The sequence below is a fragment of the Cygnus atratus genome, chromosome 2, assembly GCF_013377495.2.
Source record: "Cygnus atratus isolate AKBS03 ecotype Queensland, Australia chromosome 2, CAtr_DNAZoo_HiC_assembly, whole genome shotgun sequence".
NCBI lineage: Eukaryota > Metazoa > Chordata > Aves > Anseriformes > Anatidae > Cygnus > Cygnus atratus.
Genome location: NC_066363.1, coordinates 19,556,040 through 19,578,824, shown reverse-complemented (window position 1 = coordinate 19,578,824; position 22,785 = coordinate 19,556,040). Strand labels below are relative to the sequence as shown.

The 22,785-nt window shown below is 37.1% G+C and overlaps 1 protein-coding gene across 1 annotated transcript in view; it reads right to left on the bottom strand.

Moving 5' to 3' along the window:
• Positions 1 to 22,785, bottom strand: part of DNAJC1 (DnaJ heat shock protein family (Hsp40) member C1) — a 103,726-nt gene that overhangs the window by 25,085 nt on the left and 55,856 nt on the right. Inside the window, exons 7-8 of the mRNA XM_035545221.2 lie at positions 22,085 to 22,175; positions 12,038 to 12,204 (exon numbers count right to left, since the gene is read on the bottom strand). Of these exons, the coding sequence (XP_035401114.1) occupies positions 12,038 to 12,204; positions 22,085 to 22,175 (258 nt within the window). The remainder of the gene's footprint in view (positions 1 to 12,037; positions 12,205 to 22,084; positions 22,176 to 22,785) is intronic.

Here is a 22,785-nt window from a genome sequence, read left to right as displayed (position 1 = left end):
TGCAGCCCAGCTGACGGGAGAGTGCCGTTAGAGGAGGTGTCCCTATGAGCGGGTGTGAGCGCTCCGCCCTTCCTGCCCGCGCTAACTGCCTGCGCTAACTGCCGCGTCACTCCCTGTTTGCCGGCCCTGTTAGCCGCGCTCCTGGTCACTCGCGCTCCCTAAGGGCTGCCTTTGAACGGCTGGGGGGAGGAGCTGTCGCTGACGCTGCTGGCTCCGCCTACGCCTCGTCAGCCTCCCTCACGAGGGCTGCCGGTGCCTGGCGGCTCCCTCACGTAGGCTCGATGCCCGAAAAATAGCCCTGCCTGTCCCGATCCCGCGCTCCGCTGCAGCACGCGTCTGCCCCGGAGCCGGTCGCCTCGGCAAGTGGTGTCTAAAATGACGGTGGTGCCCGATTTAAAAGGCCCGCCGCTGACGCTGTCGCTGACGCTGCTGGCTCCGCCTACGCCTCGTCAGCCTCGTCACGGAGCCGGTGCCTGGCGGCTCCCTCACGTAGGCTCGATGCCCGAAAAATAGCCCTGCCTGTCCCGATCCCGTGCTCCGCTGCAGCACGCGTCTGCCCCGGAGCCGGTCGCCTCGGCAAGTGGTGGTCGCATAAAGTATAAGTAAACAATAGACTGCAAGTGGCAACTTTTTTTTCATAATTATTTGATACATTTTAAATCTTTGGCCATGCTGTTCAATTTGCTAGGTGAGATGAACCCAAAGACATGCAGATACATTAAAGCATATGATTAGCCTTTATTATTACAGAGTGTTTGTGCTTGCAGGCTTACTGTTTGTCTCACACAATACTAGGCAGACTAAGCAAGTCTCAAGCACTTAACAGCTTTGGGCAGTGTAAAATACACTCTTCCTTGGCGCACATCAGGATAATGTAGCCTGTTATGGGTATTTTGAAACTATTAATATATGATATTAAAAATATATATTCAATATTCTAAACCATACTCAATCTCAAAGACTGTTGTAACAAACAAGATATTACTACCCTGCTAATCCTGTCGACTGACACCCTCAGCGCTGCCCACTTCTGTCCTTTGTCCAGCTTTTCTGTCTTCTTTCCCGGCATACTTTATCATAAGATAGATCTTATCTCACTAACTTCTAGATTTGTTTTTTTTTTTAACCTTGGTCTATTGCTGGCAACCTGTTTCTCCTTCCTTCATTCACCTTAAATAGCTTATCCAAAAAATCAGTGTCTGTTATGTTGACCCGTGCCTTTCTTCATAATGCAGCCTGAACTGTTTCCATCAGAATTACTTCAACACCACAACTAATGTCTGAATAACATTCTTTCTTCCGTTATTCCCTAAAACAGCCTAGATATTCTGATTTCTTGATTTTTACCCTGAATGCAGATCACAAACATGCATGAGCATACTGCACAACTACAGAGCAGTTATCACCAGCCGTAGTATTCAAATATTTCTTCTATGTTAAGTACGGCTCATCGAGTTAGCTCAATCAATATATTAAACTCAAAGGAGCTCCTGTGCCTTTTTCCAAGTGTACAAGATGACCACGGATGATAACATTCTGCTATGCGAATACCAAAATTTACAGATTTGGTTTCAAAATACTAGTTCTCTTTAGCAGAGACCAAAGGTTCAGAATGTTATCTAGCCTACAGCCTAACATTTCTGTACATGGTTCAAAACAACTGTGCGTTTTGGTTGTGAAGAATATATAAAAAGAAAAATAATCTACTGACCCGATGGAATATGTCCGGGAGAATCAGAAACAATATGCACTTAGGACCCCAAACAAACTACCCGGAAAACATCATGAACATGGACTGTATTAAATTAAGTTTTTTCTTCCATTTTGCAACAGTCCAAGTTGTCACGTAATAACACAGGAAACAAAAAATCTGACAAGTTTTCACAAATTCATAAAACACATCTGTGATGGCAACTTCAAGCATCTGCACTTCCAAGGGAAACCTAAATTTCAGAATTGTTCTTAATTATCATGAAATAGTGTTTGTACAACTGAAAAAAGAGCAACACTACTTCAACTACTTAACATATAAACACTGAATCTGCCTGTCAAATTACCAAATATAATCATGAAGCCTGGGCTAATTAAAAGTTGAAGTTACCCTTCCTTTTTCTCAAACACAGATTTTCCCCACTAGTATCAGCAGAGAAAAGCATACTTAAAACAAACAAATACTACACGTTACTAACTTAATACCTAGACTCTCCATTGACATTATCTTCATAGACCTGTTATAATAAAAATTTATAGTGTGAATTACAAGCACCACCTAGTAAATCATAAAAATTGAAGTATTATGTTTTCTTTGCTCACGTGAGCACTTTAACAAATGAATCCATGCAAAGTTTCTCTCACGATTAAGACGACGACACCACTGTAAGGACGTTGGATGGCCAGAATGCTGGTGGTTCCCTAACCAGGCCTATGTAAAAAATCTGATGTTACACAACACAACAAATCCGCTATTTTCATAAGTGCGTGCGTGCTGTGAATGCATGCTTACGCTCTGAAAGTCCGAGGGCTGCAGCCAAACGCAGGTTTTCCTTTCACAGCACAGCACTCAACTGCAAATGATGCGTGAACCTCCCCTCCTTCACAGTGTGCACCTTAAGCATAGTCACCCTATTTCTTAAGTGCTGCCTCCTAGAAATGGGGGGGAAGTGCCGTAACCACCATGAAAACACACCTCGACTGCAATGTGCAGCTTCTCATAATACACCATCAATTAATAATGCTCTCCTCTTTTGTGGGTTTGGGTAAGTAATATATAATCCAGCTACATTTTATAAAGAATTCTTCAGGCCAAATAATTTGCATCCCAACTCCAAGGGTACTTAACTTCAAACATGGGCACAATTCCTATTCACTGAAACAGAATGCAACTACATGCTTAAGTGTGCTCAGCTGAGGGTTTGAAGACTAAAGGTGGTATTTTCAAGACTGCTTCCTGCCTGTCAAAAACTATACAGAAAATGGCTAATAACCAGATTGAGGTTCTCTGAAAATTCCTAAGTGGCAAAATGCTTATGACAATAGTATCAAATCATTCCTCGGCAAAGGCAGGATTACGTATTTATCTTTACTGCAGAAACAAAAGCCAAATATCTCACATTGCTCAGTATATTTTTAGTTGCTGGAGTCTACCCTAGATTATAATTTCTGGGCAATTTCTATAAATAAATGTGACCAGAAGCCATTATAGTCATGGTCTCAGGAAGAGAAGGAAAGAAGCAGCATTGTGCATTACGCAAGAAAGTCAGATCCTGAATCTAACCAGATTTTTTTTTCAACTGGTTTGTTTGGAAAAGACGATATAGAAATATTGAAAAATCAGTATTGATTTACATTTATAAACTAAAACTAGATTTATTTGATGCTAGCTTCATTCTCCAATTTAAAAATAGCTAAACTCATACTGAGAAAAGTAACTATTTTGCCACAGTCCAAACATTTCAAATTTACATTCAAAAAGCTGGAAAAAGAATGAGTGAAATGCACTACAGACGCTAATGCCATGAACTGCAAATTCTTTCTGATCCCCAAGTTGTGGATCCTGTGAAAATCCCATTTCAGGGATATTTATAGTCCCTGCCTCTGGTTTATTGGGGAAATTCCAAGGATATGTGTCAAAGCTGGACTGCTCCCTCTCCTTTTTGCTGGATGGGCCGCAGCAAGTGGGGCAAGGTCACAGCGAGTGACTAGCTTCCACCTCTTTCTCCAGCTGCTACCCCTTACACACGACTGTAGTCTCCTCCTTGCTTCTTTGCTCTTCTTTTCTGCATTAGAGACAGGGGCGACTGTTCATTTTGGGAAGTGACAGGTGGGAGTACTGCCAAGGGAAATTGGGATTTCCAGTGCCTCCTGGCCCCACCTGGGCCCCTCTGGAGCAGCCTCCCCCAGACTGAGAGGAAGACAAGATCTGTGCAATGAACACTAGTATTTACAAGCGATAACCTTCTTGCAAATTTACGTGGAATGGATACAAGAGTCAAGTCAGAAGAACCACTCCTAATGGCAAGAGTCAGATTGTCAAGGGCTGCTTGGGAAAGATCACGTCCCTCTTTCTCCTCACAGGTACCAGGCTTCCTTATGTCAACTACTGAGTCTCCCTGTGACAGACAGCCATCATGTCAGCCTCAGAAATGAAACAAGGTTTAGGACATGAGGTAAATGAAGATGTTCAGCCTGACTTCTAAAAGTTAACATAAGAGGATTTACATTAGCCCTGGAAGTGATGCAGCCCTAGCCTGGGCCCAGGCAGGTGTCTAACTAGAGATTACAGTGCTGCCCAGTGTGAAAAGAGAGCTGTGACTGGAAAGCCCTGCTGCTTTGTCCACTTTGAACAATTAACTTGAGCTTTTGGTGCTTTTAAGCTGTCAGGCTTCAAAAACTGAGGTCTTAGTATGGAAAACGTACATGTAAAATTGTGTGGTCAGACAACTAGGCTGATGGTTGGACCAGATGATCTTGAAGGTCTCTTCCAACCTTAATGATTCTATGAACTATGGCTGCAAGTCACATAAATCACTTCTTCAGGAACACAGATTCAGTTGGGAAACTGCTGAAAGTTGTACCTGGACACCACAACATCAGCCGCGCGGAGCTGAAATCAGACTGTATGAGTCTGCTCTGCCCAGGACAAGAACCTACCCTGCTATATTTAATTAGACAGAAAGTTTAAAAACTCAATCAAGATCAGGAAATATCGGACAAATGTCAACTGTGCAGTCTTAATTCAGTACATCTGCATTGCTGTTTTTGTATTTTTTTTTTTGAACTAGCATAAGAGTGTTTATATAACATATTGTTACTATGCATTGGAAACACCCTTAGGGGAATATATATTTTGCCTGTTTGTTTTCTTTGCAATCTAGACAATTCTGGTAGTCCTGTGAAACATGCACCGTTAACAAAAACTTTTTCCCTGGATGTCATACCAAATAATTAATACGATATTTAGATTCTTTTCTATAATCTCCTTAAAGGTTCCTAGCACAACGTTCCTGCTTGCGTGGATTACGACACCTCCCCACCCAAACTAGTTCTGGCCAGCCACTGTACAGCTGAGAGCAGAGTATTACTGAATTACATATTTATAAACACCTCATTACTTTCTATAAATAAAAGAATAAATAAAGAAATAGACTTTCCTATGCTTTGTCAACCTATCCAACCTAAATAATAGGTCAAAGAGAGAAAGACATAAAAGGAAATATATAAATTCCACATTCTTACATAGCAATGGCTCAGCTGACATTTACTCCCAGTCTTTTTCTATTCCTGACTGATTTTGGGCAGAACTCCACAACTCTTGGTGCAATGTTTATCACTTCTATCATTTACACATTCTGGCATTTACACCAGTCACAAAAACTCTATTTTTTTCTGAACACATCACTATGATAATTTCTTTTCTTCATTTTGTATTTATAAATACAATTTGTTCATTGTTGGATATCTGTCATACCACTGAAGACATCAACTTGAGATGTTAGTCAAAGAATTTATTGCAATCATCCTACAACTTAATTCTTCCTTAAGAAAAGCTGAGAAAGTTAAAGGCATTGCATGTTAAATACTGCAAATGAAATTAGATTTTTACCCTAATGATTTGCTATTCACGGCTGAAAAGCAGAAAGGTCTTATTCCTGATTTAAAGATGTGGGTCATCATCCCCAAGGAAAACTAAAAATAATATTTGAGAAAAAATAAAATAAATCACAGTTTCTTCTTGAAAGCTATTCAAGCCCAAAGTAAAGTCCATAGGGGTGTAAATATTTCAGGCACAAGTCTGAAACATTATTTTCTGCATTCAGGGAAAAAGGATTCAAAAAGCAAATAATTACATTGTTTCTAAAGAAAATTAAAAATACATTAGCTGTATTGTTAACTGAAGAGTTATTTTAAAATGTAAAACAACATTTTACTCATGCTAAGTCTGCAACATCTGCAGTGACACAAACCATAATAAACCACAGGAAAGCCTGGAGTCTTCTGACTTAACACTTTCAGTACCATGGTAATGCAGATTTTTATGTTTTTTTAAATGAAGTTATCTTTGCAGTGACACTACATTGCTTAAGAGATTGGTAATAGAATACTGAGATTTTCACCTCAGGGTCACTAAATTCAATATGGCCCAGATCAATAGTGACTCCAAGTCATCACCATTTGATGAGAGTTTGGAGCTCAGGTTAAAATGTATTATGAGCTTAGACTAGCTCCTAGTGAATAGCATCATAACTGACACTAACAGGTATGGTTGCTGGCAGTCTCAATATAGAGGCTTAAACTCAACAGGCATACAGAGTGATTTACTTTCTCAACCTACAGCAATCCCTCTGGGTCAGACACACTAGCAGGACACCATGTGCAACCTCAGACTGCTAGTTACTCACGTGTCTCTGTCCCAAGAATAAAAGAGAGTTAGAATATAAACACACTTTTCAGATACTGCATTTCTTTCATTACTTAGAGTAAGAAATCTGAGTATTTCAAAACTAGGTGACCTCAGGTAGCACACTAAAACAGTATAACCCTTTCCCTCAAAGACCAATTTATTAAAACATCTGGTTTACGCAGCACCTTAATCCTGCTAAGATACAAACTGCTTGCTTGAAGAATTAACATTTTTTAAAAGCCTGGAAACTGTATTCAGGTAATCTGTCATATGATGTCTGATTAGAACAAGCACCATTTTATTTGCTACTAAAGAGAAAGCATACTCAGATTTCAAAGCAGCACAGATGTGGGAAGATTCAAGGCAGAAGAGAGCAGGTGGCAGGCTAGCTGGCAATTATGAAATGTGCAAGATTATAAAATGACTAAGATTTAATTGTCCAAACCATACTTTTTAAGCTAACAAAATAATAATTTAGTATTTGTATAGCATTTTGCCTTATAGTGTTATAAAGTGGAGAGACCTCTGTTGTTTGGTTACAGCTTAGTTATTTTATACCATTGCTCCACAGCCAGCTTTCAAATAAAACCTTCATGATCACATAGCTGACTCAGTCATCAATATCCCATCTATGACATACAGTGCTTTGAAGGCTCAGGCTGAGAAAAATAAAAAATACAATCAGCATTTTAACCACAAAGAGTCCAGTACAAGATCACTACAGCCTACAGTTCAACAATGGAAAAAAAAAGGTAATTACTATGTTTCCAGCATCTACTAATAAACTGTAAATCAATGTTTACGTATACTTTTGTAGTATTTTTAATTTTCATAATTTAAGGACAAAAACTAAAATGTAGAAAATGCAGGAGATTCAAGTTATCTAAGCTTCCCATCTCTGTGCACAAAAATAGTTTTTACTACTCCTGCTTTAGTAAAATCAAGCCAGGTGCTCCAGCAATATCAAAAACACCCAAATGCCAAGAAGTGCTGCAGGATGACATGAAAAACAAAAATAATGAGAAACATGATTTTTTATCCATACATCTGGTCCAGCTGGAAGGGATCAGGCATTGTCTTTCTCCACCTTTATTTCCCCTTAACAGAGCAAGCAAATATCAAAAGGTCAAAAGTATTCATCCCTCATTGAGGTAGAACTTGGAATCCTATCTTCAGAGATGAATGAAGTCAAATAATGATATGGAATGAATAGGAGATTCCAGTGGGAGAAAATGAGGAATCTGTAAACCGAAAGGAATTATAATCCTGGTTCCACTGAAGACTGTGATAAATCTCCCATTGATATCTCAAGGGCCAAGATTTTCCTGCAACAACAACGTTATTCACATAAACAAAGAACTCTTGTGAAAACGTTTGATACAAATCATGCAAAATCAAATCAGAACAAAGATTATGAGAGAAATCCCTCTGGTAGAGAAATTACTTGGAAATGATTCATCAATAGAGTGACTCCAGAAATGGTAAGTACATACATTCTTTGCATGAATATTTGCAGAAAGAACAGAACAAGTTCAGATGTAACAAAGCATGTCCGTTAACAAGCTGCTCTTTTTTCACCCAGTTCTACATAACAGGTTGCCCTACAGGAAAGTGAAGGGTTAAATGGCTACAAAGCAATGAAATAATGCAACCTAGAAGGAAGCCCACAGTAACACTGCATTTTCCTTAACTCTTAACAAGCATACACAAAACACTTAATCTGGTCAATTTTTGGTGACAGGTAAGTAAAAATCAGAAGCTTAAGTTAAGTAAATTTAGCTACTTATCTGCTCGTAACTTCTAATCTGGCAGCATAAACATGTAATGACCAAACAAAAATAGTTTTAGAAATTCTTTAAAGCAAGTACTGAAAAAGTTTGTCAACTGGCACAAGAATGAGCTTTTAGTAATTCCTCTCAGCTTCGTAGTCATATGCAGTTCGTATGAATACTGCAAACAGTGTTACATGAATATGCAATTTAGGGCTAGCTAAGTATGTATTTCCTATACTGAAAAAAAATCTCAAGAGTCTCATTACTTCATTTCCATGCTCTCAAATACAATTGAGTCTGTTCACGCTATTTTTAACAGAGGGAGTTCAAGAACAGGATAGACAACCGAAGAAGGTTTCATAAATGGTCTGTGTAACATGCTCTAGTTATGTGTCTCCACACACACATTCACACATTTCAATTTAAACTTCCTTGTTGCAAATTAAATTCAGTATTTCTTTCTCTCCAAATTTATGAACGGTAGTAAGTATTTATCATTTTACCTAGAACAGCCTGGAGTGGCCTGGAAAAACAATGCATCCAGTTATTCCCAACAGCTTGCCTTTTCTGGACTAAAACTCAACCTATTCAACTTTTCCTCATAAGTAAAGATTTTCTATATTTCTTTTATTGCTGATCTATTCTTCCTGTTATTTTTTTTTTCTTTCTGAAAAGTGTTACAATGAAAACTATACAAAATCCTAAATGGGGGTGGACCACTGCTGCTGAGAAATGCAGGAAAATTACTTCTTAGTTCTGTTACACCGAACATTATCTGAACATCTCCCAAAGGAGATTTGCCATAGTTTCTTTTAACATCCAGTTTCAAGTACAGTAACAACCTGGTGAGACAAACTCCCTTGAGAACAAGGTAAGCTTAGGTCCCTAAGTAAGAGAGGAGAATAACGTTATTGCACTAGGAGCGTGTTTTCAATGAGCTATGTACCCTTATGAGAAGTTGTATGTATTTTTCCATTATTTTGCAGATCATTTTAACTTGCCTAAGGAAGCTGTTTTCATCTCTACAGCCTGTTCCTTTTCTACTTCAATGTTTAAATCCTGTGGAAACAGTAGTTAATCAGTACATTAATAACTTCCACACCATATACAGACAACATATAGGAAAAAAATGTTTCTAAACTATCAATAAAAATTAGTAGACCAATCTGAAACACACGTTGGTACTCCCCAATCTATTTTATATTACTTTCCATGTATATTTGCATTACTACTATTCCTTTTTTAACTGACAGGTTACTTGGTAGGTTGACACACATTTTTTCCTTCTTAAAACAAAGAAGAACTGTATTTGCTCTTCTGTATCATCAAATTGTATCATCTAGACTTGGGATTCCGACATCAGAGACAGCAACTCCAGTACCTTAGTTCTAGATGGATGATGTAGTAACATACTGTTTTATTGAGCCACTTTGATCTTTTCACATGGATAACCGCTCCCAAGTCTGGCTCACTGCATGTAGTGCACATCCCTAAGCTATCGTAAGAGGGAGGAAAAAAAAAACCAAACAACTTAACAACCTTTCAAATGAGTGAAGCATGACAATCGCAAGAAAAAGTCTGACGGCAAAATGATTTGTGAAAGAGTAACTTTTCCCTCAAACAGAAATGAATGTTACACATCACTTTATTGTATGTCCATGCAAGAAGCAGAAGAGGGAGGTCAGAGACAGATGCCATCCAGGTTCACATCTATGATGTGTTATGGAGGAAAATACAACTTTCCAAATGGAAAATGACAGTCAGAAACAATTCACTTGTGGTACAAACATTTTCCCAGAGAGCTTATTACAAATCATATGACATAAACATCCGTATATAGGCATACAAATGTCTCTTAGAAGCTACTACAGCCAGTAACATATATTCTCAATTTCTTTGCACAGTTTATGAATCTGTTGCTCTTTACTACTGTATTAAATGTTTATTTTACATTGCAGCTACATACTAGATGTCATGGGGAGGAAGCATACCTCATCACAGCTTGTTCAGGTCAAACACCTTACCCAGAGAGTATACCTGCAAACTGCCTGTCAGTCCCTAAAATGTTAACCCCATTTGTATAGAATACAAATTTGAATAGAATTCAAAAAATTAGCTTATGGATCAATGAGATGAGATTCAGCAATACTGAATCTCCAAGTATAAGCGTAAAAAAAACAAATTACTTACCTTTTAAGAAGAGTTCTTCAAGATGTTTTCATTTCTGTGATTCTTATTTCTGAAAGGACGTACATACAGCTTTTGTTCCCTTAGCAGTGTCTCTGAGGACACAGCTTCTACATACGTTGTGTAGGAGATACAAAAGCATAGATGGAATAGGCCTAGTCTCATTCAATGGAAATCTGAAGGAAGACTTTCATGGAAAGTCAAAGAAAGACGCAGCTTCCATTGGAGGGGTAGCTGAATTTAGGGATCCATAGAGTCAAACATACAACCAATTCAAACTATAGTAAACAAACATACATCTTTTCTTCTTTAATAATTTGCCAACACAGACTGGTAGAAAAAGCTGGTTCACAGAAATTAAACTAGCAGGAATCCACAAGGACTTCTTGTGTTAAGGTACAAAAAGCAATCAGTGACTGTAAACATGTGCTCTTAACTCCCAGGCAACTCACCCACAGAACTAAGGATTGGAGTTCCTACTTAGAGAAAGTGGGTGAAAATATGCTCCAGTGTGTAAGGAAGGATTCAGAGTTTCAATTCCTTACACAGAAGTGAAAAGCTGAGCATATTTGCAGAAGAGATCTATTACAGAAATATAAAAGTAAACATAATGCAGATGTACTAAATAATAGAGAAAGAGAGAAGCAATAGGCATAAAAACATACAGCAAGAGAAACTTGGCAACTGGGAAGTCATGAAGCTTAGGAATCCAGTACTGGCAGATGAATAAATCTGACATACAAGATGCAAATTATTTTTGTAAAAATTTTAGGTCTGTATGAAAGAGGAGAGGGAATATTTTCTACAGGCTTGAAACCAACTAATGGAGTGAGAAAATCTGCAGCACGGAATAAACAAACAAATGACAGAAGGAACTTTTTTCACTATTTTGACACTAATGTCAATGTGTTGCCCTAATTTCACCCAGAACACAATCCTTCTCATCTCAGTCTGCCAGGCAAGGCAGATTTTCAAGTAAGGAGTCCAATTTACAACATTTCTTCTGTCATCTCTGTAACTCAGTTCTAAGATGAAAACTATACATTTTCAAGCCACTGCTTTTTAATAAATTTTACCAGAACTTAATTACACTAACTGCTACTAAGAACCCTGACTTCTAAGCAGCAGGAATCTTAACAACAGACTTATGTCATATTGTTAGGACTTCTTCACGTACACTTAGGACACTTCAAATGTACGAAGTACATAAGCAGTTCCATAACCAAAAGGTACTACACCTGGATATTATGAAGGCTTATTCTTTCCTTTTCTTTTTTTTTTTTCTTCAATAGAGTAGAAGCTATTCTGGCAAGCAAAATGTTATTAACTGCAATTAAGAGAAAGAACCAAACCTCATGTAACTTGACGGCACTATGTTCCAATAATTTCTAGTGAACAAGAATAGTATTTATATTAGAAATCATAGAGAGCTTTCATATGTTTTAATCAACTACATCCTATTATAACAACATTTCCAGTTATCATTACACAAATTATATTGAACATCGATATAATCTTTTCCATTATGTCTCTGCTTGAAAATTAAAACTTGTCTAGACTTTAACGGTATACAAATATTGTATTGTAGTGGTATACATACACCATTCCATTTTCTTAAGAGGCAAGAAAATGAATCAATATTTAAAATATATAACTACATTAAAGATTTTGAACTTGCCTTCTTTTTGTGTGCTCTGTTCCTGTTTCCCAGCCAGTCATCCATCTGTTCCTCAATCTCTTCAATAGATGCTCCATGGTCATATGATGGTATGTATGCATTTGATTCCTGAACTGTGTATACAGGGAATTCAGATTTTGGTTTCTTGACTTTAGGCTTCTTCTCCTCTGTACAAAAAAAAAAAAAAAAAAAAGAAAAAAGAAAAACAATGCTACAAATACTGCAGAGAAGTATACATCAGAAGCAGGCTTAGCTCCCCAACTCCTAATGCTATATTCAATTTTCATTTTGGAAGAGGCTTAAATTTCTCTGTTAAAAAGACAGCTTAGTAATTTGCATAATCATTTTATTTTTATGAAAAGTAAATAGCAATGTATATACTTAGACCCTCTTCTACCTGCAACTATGACTTAAAGTGCCAAATGAGGAGCACCTCAAAAAACACAGTTAGCTCTTGTCATCTGACAATTAAAATTAGTAGAGGCGAAAGCATAGGCAGCTGTTACAAGATTTCCGAAGTCCTGCTGGCTTCAAAGAAAAACAAAACAAAAAAAAGAAACAGCAATGGCAGAAAGGTGAGTTTTGGATAATTCTGTATTGCTTTATGGTTAGATGTGCTGAGTAAAAGCTTCTGAACCAACAGATAGCTTTGCTGTTATTGGATTCCTGTAAGTACAGATAGCCCTGTTCTATCACTTAAACTTACAGGATTTTTTAAACGTTGGACCTCATTTCCCAAAGTGACCACTGTTTTCTGCTCTCACTGTCCTTCAAATGATATTAAATGGGATCGGCAAACTTAGGGACAACAGGGAAGGAGGGACAACAACAACCTAAAACCCAGTAACTGAAAACAGATCCACCATACAAGTGGATCTCAAAATAAAGCTTTACGACTGATTGAAGACTGCCATAACTTTAGGAAAGACAAGAAGAGGATTGGAAAAGAGAAGCATAAAGGCCCAGAAAGCATTCAGAAGCCTCAGGTATACCCGAGGTGTTTTTTTTGTTTGTGTTTAAATATGCTGTACTCACAATACCTGGATGTTCCTAAAGACGCAATCAACAAACTGAAAGAGCTGATCTAATGGCTGGCTGCAGCCAAAAGAGGAAAGTTGTACACTGCTTTCACCTTCCCACTCCCTACTGTGTGCCTGTGCGCTCCTCTCTTCTCTTTCTGCTTTGACAGTCATTCAACCACTTCATAAACACGTTCCATTCACTAATCTAGTAGAAAATTACCCCTTTACACTCAACAAAAAGAAAATATCTAAGTCAGTTAAAGGTAATAGGAATGGAAGAGGAGAGACAGCAACACTGAGCCATGAGATCTGCTTATATCTGCCCTTGCCTCAATACTCTATGCTTCAATACTTTCCTGAGCATCAGTGATTTTTTTTCATGAAAATCTTCTTTTACAAATTCCTAAAGAGGACAGGAAAACTGCTCCCTACAGAGAGTAATGCAGAATTCCTTTTCCTAACATTATAGGTACAAGGACAGCCTGGTGATTATATCCCATGTACCTGGCAAACTCCTAGGAATTGAACACTTAAGAAAAAAACAACTGGAGTGAGAATAGTTTCATGGCACCTTCCAGAGGTCATAAGAAACAGAGCAGAAAAGTCATGACCTTTTAAATTTATTTTGTTCTGAGAACTTCTGTGAAAATCTCTAACTTTGCCTGTAACTGTTGTCAAATTACTCTCAATAAATATTAAGTAAAGACCTCATATTTAGAATTGTTTGGCATCTTTCTTTAGGTATTCATAGTAAATATAATTAAGTTACATACACTCACAAAAAAAAAAAAACACAGACCAAAAAAAGCCCAAAAAATGTTAACCAGCATTCCTCTCATTGTCCAGATGAGAAATTTTCATTAAAGACAATACCTGTGCAAAATTCTTTTTGTCTATTTCAAAAGGTAATTTTTACAACCAAGTCATAGACATCAACTGTTATCTCATTTTTCTCCAAAGCAGCCATATGTAATAACTTCTGGAGTTGGCACTAAGATTCACAGGGACAAGTAACAACAACTTCACTGTTTACTACAAACACATCAACTGACAAAAACGTTCTAGGAAGTTACCTGCAGTGACAATTTTCACCACTGTATTTCAATCCTGCAAAATAATCAAGTATACAGTGAGTGGCCATTCGGAATTACTTAACAGTGAACACATACTGAGACAGTTGGTTTTCCTGTATTTTGTACCTCATCAGTTATTGTTTGCTAATTTTCCCTCTCAAAAGACACAAATAGATAAAGCCCGGATAGTTATAACTTTAACTTCTAAAAATTTAGAGTCTAGGCTCTTTCTGTACTTCTAGAAGTAATTCTGCAACAGTATTTCCAGAGGGCACTGCACCCCAATTTAAAATCTAGTATCGAAGACAGTATCTAGGCTTTCTTCAGGCAGATAAGCAAGGAAGACCTAATACAGATAAGACATCCTTCTGATTGTTAACTAGCAAAGGAAGGAGAAATCCTGCCTAAAGAAGATGGCTGTACATTCTCAAACAAGCACTCAACTAGAATTAAGAAACCTGTCTCCACTATCTCCCATGCAGATACTAAAAGATGAAAGAGTTTTGGCCTACCCCCTACATACCACAATGGCTGTCAGACACAATTAATTTTTTTAAAAATAAATAAAACTGAAGTCACAGCACCTTTGACACAGGGCTCTCTGTAACTCACTGAAAACAGTTTCACCTCAGAATTTCAAAAGCCACATTTCAGAACAGGAAAGCACGCAGTTTTAATGACAACACCATAAAGGATTTCAGATAGGGGAATATTTACTATTTTAAAATAATGGCACATTAGAAGTTTTGGTGAAACGCTAACAGCCTTCAAGTACTGCCAGTAAAAACTTGGTTTGTGTAAGTTATGAAGAATGCTGTTCAGAAGTAATGACGTGTACTGTTTATAAAGCTACCACTTAGGGCAGCGGAGCACTGTTCTTTCAGGTGTAGATGGAGGAAGCAAAACAGGTCACTGAAATTTCATTTAGCTGAACATCAGAAGTCCACAGCAGACACCTTGGAAGAAAACCTATTGGTTTCCATGCTATCTTTTCATTATCAGCACTTCAACTGGCAGGCCAAAAGACACTTCTGACCTTACTTGCTGCTCTCCTCTGAAGAGAATAAGGATCAGGTTTTCTATACAGCAAATGATGCCTATAGAGCTGAATCCTACATCTGCTAAGGTCTGACAGACAACCAGGAAGCTGGTGCTGCTGCCACCACCACAACCTAAGCCAAGGATGTGTTTGATGGTGCTGACAGTAGCAACAATAGCAGCCATGATTTGAAGTTTTAAAACACAGGTCTTCCCTGAATATTTGGTGTCATTTTCTAAATGCGCTGGGTTTAGACTATGTGGCCTACCACTACAGCAGACCAGACTTTTAAAAATGACATGCATTTTCCCTTCGGTTCTAATATTGTCATGTACAAACCTAACTGAAATGTAGGAAAAACATACAAAGAAGGATTTGAAAGATTCCTCCCAGTTTTGTGACAGCCTGCCCACTATCCACCGGAGACCTAATTAGAGCACTATGTCCCACACGGGCACCAACATCCAGTGGGCCTTAATTAAGACCAGAGTTACTGGTGCTCATACAACTATGATGTGGAGATGAAGTCTTGGTGAAACCAGGGTCAGACTTCAGGCTCAACAGGATAATTCCTACTCTCACTACTATCTTCTGAGAATATTATGTATTTTAATTCCCAAACTACAGTGTACTAACTCTTCTAGTTTATTAGGTAGAATAAAAAAGAAACAGGTAACAACAGAAAGTAAATGGATAATCCAATAGCATAAGCACGATGCTAATTGTTTGATACCTACTACTACTATGTAGAATGATCAGTATTTTCCATGATTTTCCATGAGTTGGCTTTTCTGTACTTCTAGTCTTTCTGTAGCAGGAGAAATTTTGATCTATCATTTGCTGATTTCATACTGCAAGGATACTAATTTTCTGTATTTTCCACCTTTAGAACTATAAAGTTCTTCACCAGAAGACTAAATCTGCCTGTGTATTTAACATCTTAGGGTAAAAAAATAATAAAAAAAATGCCCCCTTTGTTTAAACAGCATATAAGATACTCGTCACTGGGATCCCCAGACCTAACCCACAGTAATTAGCTAACCCTCTTACCTGTATAGTACTTAATGCTTCTAAAGGCCTCCAGTACTGGCTATATGTTTTGCTAATTTATAATGATTCACGTATGGAAGTTTGATGAATGACTTGCACATAATCGGATACTTTGGACTTCCTTGCTAGTCCTTTTACCTTGCTACCACATTAATTTTACCACATCGATGGCTGAATTAACAGGGGCTTAGGACTACTTGCTTTGAGATCCACCAGCTGTCATTTTCAGAAGATCAGGAATCAGCATTTTGGATCACGAGTGCCATGTAATAAAACAATAGCACTTTTTTCATAAAAAAAATAACAGGGAAACATATTTCAAAGTTTTCAGAAAACTATATCCTGATTTTACCTGCCAGCTGATATAACCCTAAAGAATTCAAAGAGCACTTAACAGTTCCACAGAAAAAAGACTACTTCATATAGGAAAGAATGAAAAAAAAAAAAAACCACACAAGTGCTGAGCCTCTGCAACAAAGTATGACATGTTAAGCTGGAGTCCTCTCTCTCAGCAAGGCTTGTAAGCCTTATATTTCAGCATCAGTAAGAACTCACAGAAGTAATAGTCAAAAAAAGACAATGATGTCTTGAAAGTCACAGAAAGGGGACATTGACTGCTATGTCGTATGTTGATAAGCAAGAAATATGACCACAAACACAGGCAGACAGCAAGCATCTTTCTGGCAAGTCATTGAGATACTGCATTGAGATCTCTCTTTCTTTCCATACTGTTCTCTTACCTATGTAACTATTAAAGACAAGCAAAGCAGTTACAGCATTAAAATTTGCTTAAAACATGTCACAAAAAAATTCACTTGCATGTACAGCAACACAGTCAGATATAATACAATAGATCCAAAAGTCTGGAAAAAAATGTTGTCCTAAAGTTTTACAGTCTATTGAAAAAATGGACCAAACTGATTCAACACTAAAGCAATTATGGGGCAAACATTCACGTGTTAAAAAAATACGTGTATCAGTATTCATAATAAAATCAATGGGATCACATGAATGCATCACCAGTAACAGCCAGATATACACGTGCCATATGAAGACCTAGAAGTTAGTTTATTTTTGAGCAAACTGATTAAAAACTTAGTAATTAATACATCCTCAACTACAAAAAAAAGTCCCACAAGCTAAAAGACTTGATGTCTTTCATCTTTTCTGTAAATATCTACCCTTCCTTCCCCCAACTTCCTGTTCCCTCCAAATACCTCAATATGAAAGGGTTCGAAATAGACATCTAAATATTTGAGAACTAATCTGCCTTGCAGCAAACATAAAAGGAAACACATCTCTTTCAAATGAACCTCGTAACACTGTTAGCTGAATATTTATTTTTCATAAAATCTGAAGGAAGTTTTGCATGGAGAAGTATCATATAGACTAGCTGATCCAACTGGAAAAAGCACATGAGCCACAAGTTCAGAATTCCTTCAGCAGGCCTGCCAAAACAATCAGTGAAACAGATGATACTTAGCTTGCCATAATTAGGCTTCAGAGGTAACAATTAAGTGATCAGAACATTCACACCCACGCTAACCAAAAAAGCATGCATTATATGAATTAATTTTCTCTGAACCTGTCTGTCAGCAAATCATTGCTGAGCAGGCATGTGAACACTGCATTTTGGCAGGGATTAATACTAAACACAATTATCCAAGATACTTGTCAATTATTTGGAAATAAATGAAAAGTCATCTTCAGCATATTTCTGGATTACATAAATTTGGGCAAAACCATTTACAATGAATAGGAACATACAGCAAGACGTAGGGATGTGGAATGGCTGACAGTCTGGGATTATCAAAACCAAAAGTATTTTGGATCACACAGCTTAGAACCTTAGGCCATATCTGCACTTAAGAGGGACTGCGTGCAAAGAACCTTTGATGCAAAAGCTCACAGTTATTTCAAGTGATCTGAAATGAGCTATCAGAGCTGGGGAAATAATGTAATCTGTGACTCTGTAAACACAACAGTGATAACAACAGAAATGATTTTATAATCAGATGGCAAATTTTAGAACACTATACACAAAGCCAGTGTCCAATACCTACAGCTACCCTGGAAAACAATTCAGTACAGAAAAGCCACAGAAATTAAGGGCTAAAGAACTGCTTTACATAAAGAAAAACTGCTGATATGTAGAAGTTTGTTTTTTTTTTTAAACAGACAAATGCTGGTAATGAAAACCTGAAAGCTAAAGCTAGAGAAATCCATACTGAAATTAAGATATACCTATATAACAATAAAATTAATTATGTAAACAAGCCACGAGGAATGGAAGCCTTCTCAAAGTCTTCTGATCAATACTGTATCTTGCATAACAACATGCCAAAAGCTAAAACGTGTCACTGGTACATGGTTATCTTCAGACAACTGCAAGATAATGATAATCAGTATTTTTCACTGATTTATACCTGTAAGGGCCTGAAATAAACACATTAGACTAAATGATCTAGTGATGTCTAAGCCCTAAGTTTTATGAAACAATGTAAAAAGCTACCCAAGCAACTTGCTATATTCCAAAATGTCTTGAAAGGAAGAACCACCCAAACTTAACTAAACTTAACGAAATCAAGGTTTCGGTACCACTGAGGAATTTTCATGGCAGGTAAGACAGTCACACCTTACTATAAAGCCCTATACAGAGAGAGAAATACCATTATCAATATCACTCTAAAACTGTAACACAGAGAGAAGGCTGGTCACACACCTACAGGGCATGTAACTTTTTATTTTACTTCAAGCTTGAATGGTAAGAGTAAATAAAATACAAAAAAAAAAGTACTACTCAACGTGGCTTATAACTAGAAACAAGATCATTTCTTGCTATGGATTATTCCAGATGCCTTGTACATCTGGGCAACAATTCTGGATTTAAAGGGCTTGCAAATATGTCTGGTAAATGAGGGGTTCATCTACAATATCTAGCAGCAGCTTTTTATTTAAAAAGTTGTATTTAAATCTCAGTTTAAGCCTTCCTATTGGAGAGCAGGGAAAACAAGCATAACAAGAACAGAGAGTAACAGAACTACCAAAGTTAAGCAGTTAAGCATAAAGAAAGAAAAATAGATACATTTTCCCTCAAAGCTGATGCAGTTGAAAGAAGCACTTTGTACTCCACAAGGAGCCAATACAACTGTTAGAATCAGTCTTGATAACTACCAAAACTGTGCAATTTAAGTTTAAAAACTGGCTGAGTCTATTGTCTCGACAATGTATGCTTACATCTCCACAGTTTAATGACTATCCAGTTCAGTTAATATATATTCTATTTACATCTCATATAAAGAACAGGACTATCGTTACAGAATCATTGCCTGATGCAGGGATTATATGCAAGCGTGACAGTACTGGAAAAGGAAAAGTTAACAACAAGTTGTATTAATTAAAGTGCTTTCATTTAAAAAAGGAATTTTGTGTTCGGGTACCTAAATGTGAAAAGGACACCAAAAACGTAAGGCAAATGATTTCTATTTTCGTAGATGAAACACGGGCTTATCTGTAATTGCACACAAAATACATTTCCTATAAATAAAGCCTGTATTCTAAGTTGCTATATTTTCTAAGGTAAACTTGTAAAGTTGCTCTATTTTCCTAAAGCGTTTTGACTGGACTGAGAAGTGATAACATAAACGTTGCAAAAGTGCCAAAAAATAAGTCAGTATTATGCACACTTTTGATTTACCAAGAAATTACTTTTCCCCACTCCTTGCCAAATATAGCACTTTAATGACATTTCAGAACTGTCCTCTCTCTCTCTCCTATTTTGCAAATCATATTTTCCTCCTCTGATATCCTTCTCTGGTTTTAGTTCAAGGCGCCTACAGAAGACTGCACAATTTCAGCAGGAAAAGCAGACAGACGTGGGGGTAAACTAGCAATTAGTTCATGAAAAAACAAGCACTGTAAAACAGCTATTGCTAATCTGCATGCGATGCATTTACTCAATTAGATAGATGGATCTGTTATTACAAACTCACACTCTACGGATTGTCTCTAAAATTAAGAATGGGAACAAGCGATCACTAAACGCTCATTTGGTGATTTACAACCTTGCCATGCTATTCTGAAGTGTAAAATACAGAGCAATATAATGAAATAAGCAAATTTAGCAGATGCTTTGCATGCAAGTTTCAGAGAAAAAAAAAAATGGTAATTTTTTTTTTTGTCTACAGATGCATCTTCTTGTTCCTTTGGAAGTCTCATTTCTTTTAAAAAATGAGAAATGATGGCTCTTTCTGTTGCCCAGCAATAGCACCGTGCCGGTTGACCAAATTAATTCCATACTAAATTTCAAACTCCACTAACTACAGGTGGTGACTACCAGTCCCTCCTCTTGCTCCATGTGCGTGACACTGGTTCACCTGACAGGCAGGGGGGTCAGGTGCCAGCTCCCGTTCTGGTGTGACAGCAGACAGAGGGTTCTTCTGTGACAAGTCACGAGAGACCTGGGGGAAAAAGGGCACCAAACCTGCACCTTTCGTTGTGGGCATTGCTACTGGCGGGGGCCCACAGAAGAGGAGATAAAACCAGCAAATCTCATGTGACACCTGGCAGATCTGGACAGAGGAGAAACACCAAAAAGTGTTGACCGAAAGTGAAACTCAGCAATTCAGTGAAACGCAGGAACACACACACGACGGTTTTAATGACCTCCTACTTTCACTTACACTTCTGTTTTCAGAAACTAGTCTTTTTAAAACAATATATACAAAGCACATAGTAGTTCAATAATTTTATCTACATTAAACAGTGGCAAAACATTGCTATCTGACAACTTAACACATTTTTCATAACTGGAGTCAAGACCTATTGCAAGGGCCCATTTTGTGGTAGGTATTTCCTACGTAATGGCAGGAGGTCTCCCTAACAAGCATTAAATGCCCTAGTCTGCTAGATTTGGCCTGGGTCCACGGTGCTCACTGAGGTGCTGAATATTAGCCATTTTCTCAAAATAGATTTAGTTAACGGATAAGTTAGGAATTATTGCTCAAGCTTGATCATGTTGCTGATTTTACAAAATTAAGCTATTTTGTAAATATAAATAATGCAGCTGTATTTTAAGTGCCTAAAGGCTTATGCATACTCAAAGCTAGTAAATTATTATAGGGCACTCAATGCACTTGTCAGAATAAAGGAACTTAAAAGCATGCACTTAAGTACAGTAAATAAAGCAAGCACACACACAAACAAAAATCTTTTAAAATTGTCTTCAGAAGAGGGTAGGTTTAATCATTGCCAAAAGGAAATAGCTGAGAGAAGAAAAGGAAGTCACCTATAATTATTCTAAATACTTTACTACATGAAATGCTAATTGCCTTCTCTGGTCTTTTATAAGAGTATAAAGACTTTTAAGACATTTATTTCAACAATAGCATGAATCCATCTCCGAAGTCTGCATCCATGCTTTTGGAAATTCAAGTTATTTTCAATTTCTATTTGTACAAACTCAATTTCTATAAAACAGCACAAAATATATTATTTTTAAAAGTTATTTACAGAAAAAAGTATTATAGGAATGCTCAAAACCCAGAGGTCACTTCTGAATATGTATACTTCAAGATCTATGCTTTTGAAATTCCCCTCTCCTGTAAATCAACACCTCTAGCAAAGTGTGCTTTTCTTGCTACTATATAACTATAACCTGAGTTTTATGCTTCCGCAGAAACAAGCCAGCAGACTACTGCAAAATTAGTCACCAAATTAAAAGCTCATTTAAATTCAACAGCAGTATAGGAATATATAAAGCACGTATTTTAGAAGATTACAAATACAATTTGTTCACATTCATGTCGTGGAGTAGGTATGTTATATTACATCTTTGTTTATTAAGACAGTGATAAAAACTCACTCTGAAGTGTTTCAAGTTCAGCCTTAGCCAGGGCATCTTCTTTCTCCTTCATTTTTGTTTCTTTATATTCTACATATAATTGTCTGGCATCCTTTAAGAAAATGTTGCAATGACATTAGCATCCTTATACAAACAAGTTATTCAATGGCTCTGCTTTAATTTCTCATTTAACCTCACAAAAAGATTAAAAGAAAATTCAAGATACATTTGTTCCTCGAAATACAGAAATTTTCAGTATAGAAATTATTTGCTTAGAATGTAGAATTTTTGTAGAATAAATGTTCTAATAGTGTAATAGTGTTGACATTATAGGTTATGATGCTTATTGACAACCTGAAAAGCACAATGGTTAGGAAAACATTTCTGATCACTATTTACAACTTTTTAAGAGTCTATGCACCCACTTTGCTCACATCAGCAATCTGGAAGTTCAAAGAAATAAAAGTTTTTAATTAGAGTACCATGTGCAGGGACAAAGGCAATTGCTAGGCAGTGATCTTCTTACCACAAACTCATTAAGTAACACTAACTGCACGTTATGAAAAACAATGTATTTTTTAAGTAACTTTTACATTGCTATTATAGTGTTAAAAAATAAACACCAAGTTTTCTTTTTTTTTTTCCTCCAAGGATTAGATTAGATTCTAATGTGAAATCTATTTAGTATATTTACACATAAAATTGGAAGTCCTGTCAAAAAT